The 14,754-nt window shown below is 53.4% G+C and overlaps 1 protein-coding gene across 1 annotated transcript; it reads right to left on the bottom strand.

Annotated features, from left to right (window-relative positions):
• Positions 1–8,717: 8,717 nt before the first annotated feature.
• Sohlh1 (spermatogenesis and oogenesis specific basic helix-loop-helix 1) lies at positions 8,718–13,364 on the bottom strand. The gene is made up of 9 exons (XM_085681528.2): positions 13,284–13,364; positions 13,124–13,198; positions 12,704–12,838; positions 12,140–12,287; positions 11,384–11,508; positions 11,020–11,117; positions 10,265–10,472; positions 9,661–9,737; positions 8,718–9,106 (listed from the first exon to the last, which is right to left on the bottom strand). The coding sequence occupies exons 1-9, from the start codon at positions 13,298–13,300 to the stop codon at positions 8,901–8,903; spliced, it is 1,089 nt and encodes a 362-aa protein (XP_085537654.1). The 5' UTR covers positions 13,301–13,364; the 3' UTR covers positions 8,718–8,900.
• Between the last annotated feature and the right edge of the window lie 1,390 nt (positions 13,365–14,754).

Genomic DNA, 14,754 nt, shown 5'->3' with positions numbered 1-14,754 from the left:
GGGTGCCAGGGTCTAAGATGTGAGTCTCTTTGGGGTCGTTGCCAGTTGGCCACAACAGACAGAGTGGTAGGAAGTGGAGCAGCCATGAAAACAGGCTTTCAGACAGGGCTCGTCAAGGTGGGAATTAACGCACACACAGGGATGTTGCCATCATTTGTGACTCTAAATGAGTGTCAGGCGGAAGAAGAAATCAAAGGTCCCAAGAGAGGACCAGAGCGATCCATGGCCACCCCAAGCCTAACGCTTCTCTCTTGTAAGCACCTTGGTGTTGACCACAAACTGGCTTCTGAAAACAATGGGAAGGTGGTTTTGCACAGCTCGGGGGGTGAGGGGAGGTGTCCTCGTCAGTCACCTGGAGAAACTCAGGTGCAGACAGGACCTCCCTCCTCTGCTAGTTCCCCTGGCCTAGGCGTCCATCGGGTGGTAGGTGCATCATTTCCCCAGCTGTTAAGACAAGTCAAACTCTATTGGTCCATGTCCCTAGCAACTGCTTCTCTGGCTGCCGAATCTCCCATGCCCCAACTGTGGAGACAGGGAAAAGATGTGGTTCCTGTGGGAAGAGGGAAGGACAAACAAATGGAACACAGGTGACCTCTGCAACAGTAACACTGCCCTACCTGATACCAGAATGGTAGGCGTGTTATTGTTACATATCTGTGGAAACCTTCAGGGAGTGCAAGACAGACAGCAGCTGTGGGTGACAATAACAAGGCAATGTAGGCTCATAGACTGTAAGAAATGGGCCGTCCTAGTGGGGTGTGATAACAGGGGAGCTGTCAATGTGGTTCTCTGTACATGCTGCTGGTAATAAACACACACACACACACACACACCTCCTGCTTCTTCTTGCAAGCACACCTCAGATCACACCTAGGACCTATGCAGGCCATCTGGGGTTATCTCAAGGTCCTGTTTTAATCAACATTTTTGCACACAAAGCCACATTTTCAGAGTGCTATCCATCAAGACTTGGCATCTTAGGCTCTATTATTTAGACAATGGTAGAATAATCAGACAAAACGTCCACAGATGAAACATGAACAAGTACATGGAACACAATGTGCAGGTGCTCCATCCACACATCTAAGCCTGTCCAGCTGAGAGAGAACACACACCCTGAGCAGCTCTCACTATCTTCAGACCTTGAGTAATCCACAGATCTCTGGGGCCAGCTGAGAGTGAGCATGTGTCTCTCCAGCATACCGCAGCACCTGCAGCATTGCGGTCCATCACCGAGGGAAGTTATCTCTCCAGCATACCACAGCACCTGCAGCATCACGGTCCATCACCGAGGGAAGTCATCTCTCCAGCATACCGTGACACCTGCAGCATTGCGGTCCATCATCGAGGGAAGTCAGGAATTCAAGGTAAGAGCTTGAAGCAGAAACCATGGAGGGACACTGCACACTGGCTTGACCATGATGGCTCCCGCTTAGCCAACATCCATATACAACCTATGTTCACATGTCCAGAAATGTCATGGTCCACAGTAGGCTGCGCCCTCCTACATCAATTAGCAATCAAGAAAATGACCCACAGACCTCCAACAGGCCGACCTGATTGAGGCCATCCCCTGTGACTCCCTCAGCTAACTCTGGTCTTCATCAAGGGAACTGTTGAAGCTGGCTAGGAGAGGACTCCTGCAGACATACAGCCAACACTTGGAGCTCACTGAGCATTAACAGAAAATACTCTGAACGGAAATTAGAATTCAACTTTAGAGACAACAGTAGCAGAAATGATGAGGATCAAACTTAACCAAGGGGCAAAGTTTTAGACACTGAAGCCACAGAATTCTGTGAACAGAACAGGAAGGTGTTACTAAACAGAAGTCCCTCTACTGACTGGGGACTCAGTGCTGCTGACAGCCGACACCACAGTGACAGGCAGCTTTACTGCAGTCCTTGTCAAAATCCGAGTGGGGGGTTTCTTCATTTCATCTCAGTATTCCTATGAAATCCCAAGGGGCCCTGATCATAAAAATTCTTAAAAAATAAAAATTTAAAAAAGAAAAACACCCTGACCTGACTTCAAAGTATACTACAAGTTGGGTGTGGTGGTGCATGTCTTTAATTCCAGCACTCAGGGAGCAGAGACAGGCAGATCTCTGAGTTCTAAGCCATCCTGGTATAGAGACCCTGTCTCTAAACCAAAACCAAAGCCATATAAACGAAAAGAGCATATTATAAAGCACATTACAGTGATCAAAGCAGTGTTGGACACTGCTGGACAGATGCCTGGATCTTAGGGGCAGAGTAGGAAGCCCAGAATAAACCAACAAAGTTGCTAAATCGGTGGGTATATCTACAAACACGGAGAGGGGGAGCCCTAAAAACACTACATAGGAATGAAGGAGACATTTTTCCCCCCACACCCTCCAAACTCAAAACGAGCCAGGCCTAAACACAAAAGCTAAAGCGATCAAAGCTTAGATAATAAAGGAGGGAGAGTTTGAGGTGCTGAGTCTGTAAGAGGTTTTAAAGGGACAGCAGAAGCACAGGCAATAGGAAAGACATCAGATGTCACACAACTGAAAGCTTGGGGCCTCAAAGATCCTGAACACTGAGCAAAGAGGCCACAGCCAGGGACAACACGGTGGCTCACTGGGTAAAGGAGCTTGCTGCCAAGCATGACAACTTGAATTCCATCCCTGGGACCCATGAGTGAAAGGAGAGAACCAACTTCTGTGAGTTCTTCTGACCTCCACAGTGTGGAGTCACACACACACACACACACACACACACACACACACACACACGTTAGTTAATTAAAAAGACAACACACAGAAGAGAAAAGACTATTTTCTTTTATTTAAATTGTTTTATTGAGCTGTATATTTTTCTCCGCTCCCCGCCCTTCCTCTCCTACCCTCTCCCATGGTCCCCACGCTCCCAATCTATTCAGGAGATCTCGGAAGAGACTATTTTCAAATCGTGTCTGATAAGGGTTGCTATCCAGACTCATGCACATGGCCACCCACAACCATCCCTAACTCCAGTCCTAGGTGTGTCCCCTTCTGGCCTCTGTGGTCACTGCATGCATGTGGCACACAGACACACATGCACACAAAACACTCGTACACATAAAATAAAATAAACCTAAAAAACAAAGCAACAAAATTCTGACACATACTTTAACATGAATGAGGCCTGAAGACATTACTACACCAATCACAAAACACAAGTTCAGAAAAAGTAAAAGTTAAAAGTATGGGTTAGACCAGGCCATGATGACACACACCTTTAATCTCAGCACTCCAGAGGAAAAGACAGGCGGATGTCTGTGAATTTGAGGCTAGCCTTGTCTACAGAGCAAGTCCAGGACAACCAGAACACAGAGAAACCCTGTCTAGGAAAAAAACAAAATAAAAAGTATCAAAAAGTGTGGGTTAGTCGGGGAGACGGCTCGGCTGGCAAACTGCTTGATTAGCGTTCTCAAGACCCTGGGTTTGATCCCAGGGTGGACTGGGTGTGGTGCAGAGTGTCTGTAACTCAGAATGGAGAGGTGGGTGCGGAAGGCCCCAAAAGTTGTCCTCAGCTACATAATGAGCCTGAGGCCACCCCAGGATAATAACATACTCTCAAAAAGAAATAGCAGGCATTCAGGCAAAAGGAAAGAGAAAGGGAGGGAGAGTCTGACAAACAAGAAAACGCACTGGAAACCAAGTATCAGAAGAATGTGCCCTACATGATGTTTATATAAATTCCAAAAACAGAACAAAAGTCTTTAGGAACACAAATTATGTAAAATTGTAAGGAGCAGCAAGGTGGCATCTACCAGGGTCCCACTGGGGAGGAGGGGTGAGACCTAGAGGGGGGCAGAAACCGCTGGGCTGCACTTGGCAACAGGCGACTTCAGCAAGCACCGAGTGATGCTGAGGACCTAGGCAGGTCTGGAGTCTGTCCTGTGTGCAGCAGCTGCAGTGTCGGTGAGCGTGGCTGCCACCACCAGGTGCTCAGCTGCAGCTCACACACTGCTCTCTCAGTTAAGCAGCTGTCTAGGACATGTGTCCACAGTCACTAGTGCACGTTACACACACACACACACACACACACACACACACACACACACACAGGATGGGGAGAGGGAGAACTCTTCTGGAGTTATTCAGAATAGAACAAGAGCCATCTGCAGGCCCAAGTCAGTCTGAGACACAGCCTCACAGGTAGCCCGGGACTGACACTCCTACTTCTGAGCACAGTGCTGCATGGTGGTGCGAGCTGAGGTCACGTCCGGAAGAGCCCGGGTTGGAGCTTGCTTGGAGACCAGAGCTTTGAGAGGAGACTGTAGGGCCACTGGAACAACCACCTGTCTTGAGTATGAGCTAGTGAGGATGTGGACTGGACCCCAGGTACCACCTGCCTCAGGAGTGGGAACCCCTGACTGACCACTGCCTCAGGAGTGGGAACCCCTGACTGACCACTGCCTCAGGAGCAGGTACCCCTAGCAGGCACCTATTATGGTCAGGCACTCCCTAACAGTGGCAGAGCCAAGTTTACCATCTTGAAAGTCCCTGAGTCCCAATACCCTGTCTCCTGAACTGTGATTTCCACAAAGCATGGGGGCAGGTGACAACCCTTGCGTAAGTGGCCAAGCACAAAGGTCCACGCAGTCTGGGGCTCTCAGGACAGGGCTAGCAATGTCATTTTCTGTTCCCACTACAAGGTGCTGACTGATCAGTTCTGGGCTAGACAGACTGTCCACCCCAGCAGCTGTTATATTTTGTTCTTGGGAGCTGGAGGTGCATAAACCTCTTTTCGTAAGTGCCAGGGTACTAGCTGCTGTCATCCATGTGGGTGGTGGCAGTGGTGCTGAGGGAGGGGTCTGCTGAGGTGCAGCACTTGCCAGAGAGTTGCTGATGAGATGACAATGGAGAGTTCAGGACCTGTCGTATCCTTCAGGATAAAGCACCACCCCCTGCCTCCCCTCAGACTGTGCCATCATCCTCCAGAGCCTGACCCAAGGGACCTGAATGAAGAAGACAGGCCAGTTGGGCTCCAAGGCATCACTGTCACTGTCTGGACTTAGAGCTGCCTATCTTGGCTGAGAAAGCTAAGCCAGGATCACATATCAGGAAAGGGGCCAGGAGAATACAAGGCAACAGGCAGGGATGTGGGGACCCCATCCCATCAAAGGCAAAAGTTGCCAAATAGGCACAACCACTGACTTCCTGGTGGCTGGCCGGCCATATCACCTGACTACCACATCTGTAAAAACCAGAAAGAATCCGGGGAGCGACCATCTTGGAAGCCACACTGCAGCCAGGAGTGTCATTCCCTGAGCCTCTGTGACCACTGTCTACTGGAGGTCATCCTTCAGCCAGGAGGGTCATTCCCTGGGGTCCCTGAAAACTGCTGGGAATGCCACAAGCCCAGAGTCTATTTTTCAAGCAACCCCAGGGGCCCACGTGGCTGGCGGAAGGCTGTGAGAGGATCTGCAAACAGAGCAGGAGGAAGCACTGGGGCATGGACACTGGAGGATGACGGAGGAGGGGGATGAGGGGGATGGCCTGAAGCCAGAGAGGGGCCCGGGAACCAGAATGTGGCATTTATTCCATCTGTGGTTATCAGATGCCTGCATCCCAATACAGCAGCCAAGAGAAGAGACCCTACATGAAAGGAAAGCAAGGCCCAGAATGCACACACGTACACACACGCATACATCCAATGGTGCGCCCCACAACAGACACGTACACACGCCTCCACACGCCCTACACATTTCTACACCTTCACTCCTCTGTCAAAGGACACACCCTGAGCTTCCAAAGGTTCAACTGTCTGTTCCTGTGGGGATCTCCCTGTTGTGGAAGGAACATAGGCAAACCTGGGTCCTACCTCACCCCTTTCTGAGCTCCAGATAAGAACTCAGCTTTTATGCACATGGAGAATATGAGCCTTGTGAAAACAGGGGTGTATACTTTCACAGAACTGTGTGCTTACTGGAGAGGTAAGAAGTGGGACGAGACACACTTCTAACTGCCCCAAACCCCCTTCCCACAGCCATCCTTGAAGCCCATGACTTGCCAAGGCCCTGCAGAAGGGCCTCTGATACTCCGAATGCTGTCACATGACCCAGCTCCCCTCACCTGACACAAAGCACACAGGCTCTCTTCAAAGGTTTTGAGGCCCCATGGACAGAGAAATGCCAACTCCTCCCCGCTTCCCCGCAGGCCTCTGTCACGGAGTCTTCTAGGCAATAAGTCTCCCAAATAGGCTGAGGACACACATAGGCTCTGTTGTTCAAACCACAGCCCGAGCACTGGGGGTTCCAGAGGAATCCAGCAGTCTGAAGGGTTCCAGAAATAGTCTCACACAGGGCCTGCAGGGCGATCATAAACAACCCCTGCTGATGACACGTGGCTCCCCTATGAAGTAGGATTCTAGTGCTAGCCCCCTGCCTACCCCGCTGGGAATTCTGCTCTGAGGAAAGACCACAGAGCAGACAGCACTGGCAGCACTGCTGTGTGCCTTTCATGCCACCAGACTGCATGCCTCCAAGCTTTGGGCAACCCGCAGTTGCAGGGCATTGGGGGAGGATGGTGGTAGGAATGAAAACAGGGCTGTAACACCCCAGAATCCAGCTTTCAGGCAGTGGGCGCTTTTCCCCAAGCAGGGTGATCACTGCCCAGGGCCAGGGGTTGGGGATGAGCAGAGCTGATTCTCAGGGAGCATGACCAGGTCCATGCGTTGGGGCCTGGGATGAGCTGCGTAGAAGCGGCAGGGTTCTGCAGAGGGAAATGGAGCAGTGTTGGAGCAGTCCACGTGGACCGGGGTCCAGAACCGCCAGCAAGACTATCCAGGGTGGCTGCTCACGGCCTCCTAAATCCAGCTGGATGAGAACCTCCTGCAATCTCAGCTAACTGTACCAATATTAATTTAAAAAAAGAAAGGTGAGGTATGGTTGCATAAGGAACCACACCTGCGTCCACAGAGCCTTACAGGAGTAGACACCATGGCCAGACCCCTGAGCCAGGAAGCCCCTTTCCTATGCTCCTCTGTGGGGTAGGTTCTGAAGTTCCCAACTCTCCTGGAATGAAAGTCTGCCCTCAGTCCCAGGACCCTGGGGGCTGTGGTCCCCCACTACCTGAGCAGGGTCTGTGACCCATTACTGCTCTTGCCCACAAGAAACTGGCTGGGTCTCAGGCTCATTCTTATCTCTGGTTCAGGAAGAAGCGACCACCTGTCTCCTGCAGTGGGGTCTACCCCTCACGCCCTGTGAAAATTTCTTCCCTCCCCTCGGCCCTAAGCCACGACTCTGAACAACTCAACCCAGACTCCCTGCCTCTCTCAGGTGCCACAGGTAAGGCCACACACCGACCACAGTGGTACCTAAGGTTTAAAAGATCCAAAAAACGGTTGGCTGCGGAGATGGTTGAGCACGTCCAGTCTATCTGCTGGGAGGGGCGAGTAGGACCCAGACAGCTAATCCTTCCATGACCTGTCTTAAGGCTACAAAACCAGAAAGAGCAGCAGGCCAGGACCCTGGCTCAGCCTAAGGCCACATGCTTGTGAATGGTGGGCCATGCCCAAGGACAGAGGAGCAGTCACACAGCAAGGCAGGTATGGATGCTCACCCTCCCATGGCTGTAACGTGCACACATTATGCCCAATACATAATGCATACATGCATACCCTAACATAAATACAAATACACACACCAACATTCATGGGCACACAGATACACAAATGCCACACAGACAAAAATGCACACACATCTCTATGGGCACACACACACACATGCTGTCGGCCTTAGCACACCCATGGACTCTTCTAGAAGACAAGCAAATTCAGCCAACCGGAGTTGACTAATAAACTCAAACAGCAGACAGGCAAAATGAGGCCACAATCCCTGTGCTCAAGAGATCTGACATGGTTTTGGCATACTAGCAGCCAGGAACCTGGAGGCCACTCCCTCTTCTGACCAAAGTCTTCAGCCCTGTAAACCATGGGCTGGTGATGGTGAGGTACTGGGGGTGGACAGCTCTGCTCAGCGCCCACCTGGACCACACAGTGGTACGAGCGCTCAGACCCTCCTGGACCATCACGTGGCCCTCTCAGCTCCTGGGATGTGTGATGATCTCAGCGCTCACAGCCCCCAAGTGCTTCATCCCACGCCACCTGCTCCCGAGCTTTTGTCTGCAGTGACTCATGGGAATGAATGGAACATTCCACTGACTGTGGGGGCAGCCTTGTGGGAGCTCTGATCTCACATTCAAGGTTCTTGGAAGAATTGGGCTGGGCTGCTCTGGCCCCAGAACAGGGACTGATATGGGGGAGGAAGTCCCAGGGACCTGGGGCTGTCTCCAACTGCAGAGAACAGGATAAGCCTGCAGCCTGCCCAGAACGGACGTCCAGTGCCAATCTTCAGTCTGCCCACAGCCGCCCAGCATGGAATGTGTGGGCAGACACGGAGGGTCGCCAGGAGTCCATGTACAGCACGTACAGAGGTAACCAGCCCTTGCCCCAGGACATAGTGTACTGGGATAAAAGACACAGGATCCCCTTGAAAGGCCCCACCCAACTCGAATACCTGACCCCAGGGAGGAGAACAGCACCTGGTCTCTAGCACCTCTCTGGGAGAAAGGCACAGAACTGGGTTATTTAGGGATCCCACCAGGCTGAGAACCTCTCCGAACGCATCCAGACAGCTGCCTGTGCTCTGAATGGAGTTGGGGCAATATGCCCAATGAATTGGATTAATTACTCAAAAGTCAGAGATTGTGCTTCTGCCAGGAAAACCACTTTCCTCTTTAATACAAACCCCACTAGCAGCTCTGCCAGTCCCCCTCAAATTAGACCACAGCTGCAAACCAAACCCCAAATACAACACCCAGGCAAGGGTTGGGGCACAGGCTAAACACGTCCTTGGTGTGGCCCTGCCCCCAAGCTGACATAACCCAGCTAGCAGGGGAAAAAGTCAGGGAAGATGCTGTCTGCTTCGTCCTTCAGAGCCAGGCCAGGGCTGCCAAAATCCAAGCCCCACAGCTCTAGAGGGCCAGCATGGAGCTCCTGGGAGCTGGGCTCGGGATCCCCCACGAAGCTTGCCTCTGCCCTATCCATAGGGCTGCTCATGGCCAGGGTTGGGCCTCCTCTGCCCTCCACCGACCCTGGAAGAAAAGGGAACATCAGTACGGCAGGCACGTACCCCGACACTAGCCGCAGTCTGGTCACAGCGTAAGGGGCTCCCATGCTGCTACCACCCTGGCCAATCTGCAAAGCCCTTTGTCCCTCTGTCTGAGAAGGGAGTGTGAACCTGACTCTCTCCTCCCTGTAGGTGGGATGAGCCCAGCCCTGCTGACCCTACTCTCAGGGCTTTGGAGATCTACTCGTGGGAGAACCACAGTAGTGTTCCCTCAACGCTGGACCCGAGAGGCAGGAAGACATACGCTTCGTCTACCATACGTCCTGGTGGCCCCGTGGAGCTGACCTAGGAACACTACTGAACTCCAGGACTCCACACAATCATTTCCATACACGCTCATGCAGTCGCATATGGTCACAACTGATCATCACCAGACAAGGAGGTGGAGACGACCTGGGGACTCTGGGTCAGAGAGCAAGCTGGGCCTGGGCAGTCTCCCTGGTCCTATCAGGTTGGACACATGCCCTCGAGCCAGGGTCAGTGTGGGGAAAGGCAGCCTGGGCTCACAGCCTCACTCACCCAACCACCAATCAGGGTTGGTGGTCAGCAGAAATGGTGTTCCATCCATCACATCAGACCCTGCTCCTGTGGCATATCTAGAGATGAGAAGATTTCTTAGTGGCCAAGGGCATCGAGGCAACAGAAACTCAGCAGAAACCAATCCCAATCATACAAAGGCTCTTCAGACTCCACAGAGGCTCACACTGCCAGCACCAAGTATAGAAGTCACAGTCACAGGGTGCAGGCCCTAGCCATAGGGTTCTTGCTGAACAGCGATCTACGCTGGCTTCTCCAGCCATGGCTTCATCCCCATCCCTCCCCTCTGCCTCCCACACTCCAGCTGGTGTGTGCTCCCCAAACACAAATTTATTTCATCATCAGCCCAAACAAAAGACAATTAGGAGACAAAAATGTTTTAGAAACACATATCAGAAAGCCACATGGTGAGTCTGGCTTGGGCCTGTTGCCTGGGCCTCCTCTTAATGTGGGGTAGAAGTCAGGACTGGAAGCGTCCAGAAGTGGAAAAAGGCACAGGCTAGTGCTGGACTGAAGGCAGGTAAGTGACGCTGCCACTGACAGACAGACAGACAGACACCCCCACACACAAACACAAAGTACCCACCTGGCATCAGGCACAGTTGTCAGGACCAAGTTGGCCTCCTCAGCCAGTATGCCTGCAGATTCAGTGTCCCTGGCCAGGGATCCCACGGGGTGCAGCCCACCAGAAAGGATGTCACTTGTCTGGGGGCTGGCTAATTGCCACGAGTGAGGAAGCCAGGGTGAGAGCCCGGGAGTCAAGCTGGAAGGCTCTGGGCTCAAGCTGCAAGGCTCTGAGTGGAAAGAAGAAAGGTTAGCCTTCGCGGTGCAGGCCAGGCTACTGTCCTACGCCGTGCACATGTGAACGCCAGAAGTACTTAACAGCGACCCAAGCAGAGGAGTGCCCCTCAGCACTGCTCCGGTGACCCCGAGCTCCTCCCTCAGACTAGCTGCCTATCCCCATAATCCTGATACACGTGGCTGCTTAGAAGTCCTGCCCAGTCAGCTGAGACGTCTAGACAAGGAAAATACACTTGATGAGAGACGAAACAGCCAGAAAAGGCAAGTGTAAACTGCCATCAGGCAGCCCACCTGGTGACTCACTGGTACCTATTGACCAGGGCTTGGCATTGGGAACAATACCCCATGGCCTGGAGCTATAGCTAGAAAGGCTTCAGGCCTCAGAGTCACCCCAATTTCAGCAGAGGCAGAGGTGAGACAGCCGGCTATTGCTAGACTCTGGGCAGAGGCAAGGCAGCCTTTTTAGCAACAGTGCCAACCGTTTCAGGGTCAGAGGGCACCTGGCCCACACACTGAATGACAATGTGCCCTGGGGTTTACCATCGGGGGAGGAGGATCTCTCCAGCAGTTCTGACATTCTCTCCGTGTCAGGGCTCTGGTCCATACCCAGCATCCCACAGCAAGGGGGATCCTGCGCCCTGAAAAAGAGTATAAGAGTATAAGAAGGAACTCAGAGACTCACAGAGCAGAAGAGTCAAGTGAGCCCGTTCTTCCCAGCACCCCGGGTCCACCGACAACATCTGTGTGAGACTGTCACAGCAGGCTCTCAAGGGACCATGGCAAAGCCCCTGAGAGCGTGAGCAGTGGTGTCCAAGGTGAGTGAGGGGTTAAGTATGACTATGCATCTGAATACTGTCGCTCAGACAGTGCCCGGGGCCCAGGGATGGGCCACGGGGACACTGACCGAGTCGCACCAGATGCTTTCACGATCCCGGGCTCCGGCTTGCTGTCTTCCATCTGATCCGCCAGGGTTACCTGCAGAACATCCCCCTGCCACATGTGCCACATCTCCTGGGAAGGCTGAGCAACCTGAAGTTTAAAGACACACACACCAGGCAGCAGCTCAGGGTGGGGAAAGCAGGGATCAGGCTGTTGCCCTCTGCCCAGCCTCCCCATCAGATACCCATGGATGCCCAGGGAGTCCCCTGAGTTTGGCGTGGGTCCAGAACAGGGAAAGGATCTGCAGGCACCGACATTTCACCCCTCAAACACCTCCCTGCTCTTGAGTCAGCCTGTATCCACCCTGGGGCTTGACCACAGGGCCTCAAGTCACCAGAACAGAGTTCTCCTCAAACACAGGTGTGACAAATACACACAGGACTGAGAATCGGGCAGGTGTCTTGGGATCAGAGGGTAGAAGACTAAGCGTAGATGTTCTTGGCCAGAATTGGGCACATGGAGACCCTAACACCCCCAACACTGGCATCACATAAGGGCAACTAATCAATCTACAGTATTGAGGAGAGACAGTGGACGCATGCCCCCTCCAGAGAACACCAACTGGTAAGTCTGAATGTTATCATGAGGGTGCAGAAGATGTGGCCAATTTGGGCTGAAGGAGAGGGCCCAAGGAAGCAATGAGGATGCTGCCCCTAAACAAGGCTATTACACAGCAGATCCACTGCAGAGGCTTGACAGGGCCCACCTGCTTACAACTCACAGAGAGATGCTCCCAGCCAGGAGCCATACTGTGGGCAAGCTGGAGGAAGTACACAGTCATCTCCAGGACGGATGCCATGTCCTCCCGCCGGCCATCAAAGTGAGGCAGCAGACCCCGCAGGCGTTCACAGCTTAAGGAGATCCGTCTCCTGCGTCCAGACAAGCAAAAGGGCTTAGCCTTCACCAAAAGAGAAAAAGAGTCTCTGGAACCCATCACTGAGCAGCCCCCAAGGCCTCCTGAGCAGCAAAGTCAGCCCACCAGCTGCCTGAGCCTCTGGGGCTGTGACACACAATAACTCTAGGCTGAGGGCACAGCCCTGAGGCAGCTCTGTTCTGGTATGTGTAAGCATGAATCCAAGTCAGGAGTCTAGCCTCTAGAGGATCCTGAACACACTGGTCCACTGTGGACCACCAGGGCCCCTGCACTCCTTCTACACGGCTGAGTTTACTTGGGGATCTGGTGTTAATCCTGATTGGTCCAAATCGGTAGAACCTGGCTAAGCCACAGACCTAAATTCCTCCACCCCTTTCTCTGACGCACTGTCTATCCTGAGGCTGCCCTCACCTGCGTTCTCTCTCGCTGACCACGTTTCTCCGAAGGCAGGAGCCACAGTTTGCGGCAGCCCCAGGAACTGCGTGGGGGCCTGAGCCCTGTGAGGGAGTCTGTAAGTTGTCCCGAGTCTCAGGCTGAGGAGTCTTACTACAGAGAACAGAGCCAAGACCACCTGTGAACCCCACAAAAGCCACCAGTGCTCCACCTGGAGAACCAAGGCATTTGGAGTGGACGTCTGGAAAGAAGTGGCGGACAGGCCTGGGTCATCCAGGCATACAACCTGTCCAGCTCGAAACCCCTCCCCCACCTCTCTACGCCAAGATGGGGCACTCTGCCCGGCTGTGCCAGGCAGGGCGAAGACAAAAAGTAGACCCTAAGCAAAGAAAGGCCCGGGGACCCGTCTCTCTCAGAGCCAGTCAATCCACGGTTCACCTGCATCCGGCGAAGCCAGAGACTCCATAATCCTCAGTGGTCCGCTCGTGGCCTCTGGACGCCATGGGCACGAAGCTGGAGGGAAGGAAGCAACAAACCGGAAGCCACAGATAGCCCCCAGCTCTGCCCACCAGCCTGTCCTCACCCACACTCTGCCTACCTCCAGGAGCGCTGCATCCAACCAGCACCCAGAGGCCCACTCTCACGCAAGCACCTCGCCACGCCCACCCCTCACGCCTGCCCACCTCGTGCTGGGCTTGCCCCGCCCCTCCTCGTGTTTGGCTGGCTGCCTCACGTGCTAGCCTTCAGGCCACGTGACCTGACTGCAGTCCACGTGAGGGCTTGCAGCCCGGGTTCTGGCCACTTTGCTAGAAAGTAGCAAAATGGTTCCACCCATCAGGTCTCTAGCGGATTTCTAGGGGCGTGGCCTGCCAGGTGCCCAGGCCTTCTCTTGCGCTTTTGTTGAGCATTGGTTCGTTCCCACACGAGTTGACTACAGCTCTTTGGCATTGCGTTAAGGGCTGTTTGGAGTCCAGCTCCACCCTCAAGAAGCTCACAATCTAGTTGGGAGAGGGAAGCTGGTCCACTGTGTAGGTGACACCTATGGGATCCTGCCCAGTGTTAGGACGTCTATAGGGTGTCTAGGCTTGCCCTCCCCGATTGTTCTTCTAGAAGGTGTTCTTCCCAAGTGCTCAGTTATCCCCGACGCTACAGGATCACCAGAACCAAGCAGTACCTGCCCTCCCCTGACTCACCTGGTCTGCCACCCCCTACCTGAAGTGACTGGCTCTACTTACCAGCAAATGTCAGAGCTGCTGTCATTTAAGCCATACGAGCCCCAGGTCTTGCTCCCTCAGCCAGACATGTCAGCCACCATTCTTCTTGGTCTCGGCTGGTACCAAGGTTTGGAGACCCCCATCTGGAGTCGTCCTCAAAAGCGCCATCCTAGCCAGCAAGAGTCCCTCAGCAAAGACTGGGTGATTGGAGGACGGGCGTGGTGGGGTGGAGTGGGAAAGTGGGGAGAGACCTGAAGGGATATGCAGTGCTAAGAGATGGGGTGTTAGGAATGCAGGCATTCCAGCCGGAGTTCTCCTGGGGATGGTTGATGCAGACCGCTGAACCTTTCCTGGTGGCCTGCAAAGAATGGGCGGGTAGCACCACAGAGGAAAGGACAGTGCCACGTAGCGGAACCTCTTGCCTCTGCTTCCCGTTGGAGTCCTGGATGGGGTCCTGGGTGATGGGACTGGGGGTCAGCTGAAGAAAGGTGATTCTTGGAGCAGTAGGAGGAACAGTCTTGCTCCTCTCTTCATAACATTGGTTGGCCCAGACAGGGCTGCAAGACAGTAAGGAGGGCCAGCAGTGCTGCTGACATGGGCTTGTAAGCTCGGGTCACCCTGGTGGGGAGGCAAAGCATTGGGCTAAAGAAAGTTCCCAATTCTGGGGGGAGGTGTGGATCAGGAGCCAGGGGCTTATATTTGCACTGGAGGCCCAGGGCCATGGACTAGACCTCTGAAATGGTAAGCAAGCTCCAGTTAAATGCTTTTTCTTGTAAGAGTTCCCTTGGCCATGGTGTCTCTTCACAGCAATAGAACACTGACTAAGACAGACCCTTCGGAGAGACTTGAAGGGTG

The sequence above is a fragment of the Myodes glareolus genome, chromosome 21, assembly GCF_982192425.1.
Source record: "Myodes glareolus chromosome 21, mMyoGla1.1, whole genome shotgun sequence".
NCBI lineage: Eukaryota > Metazoa > Chordata > Mammalia > Rodentia > Cricetidae > Myodes > Myodes glareolus.
Note: the sequence above shows the minus strand (reverse complement) of the source record. Positions and strands in the feature narration are given on the sequence as shown.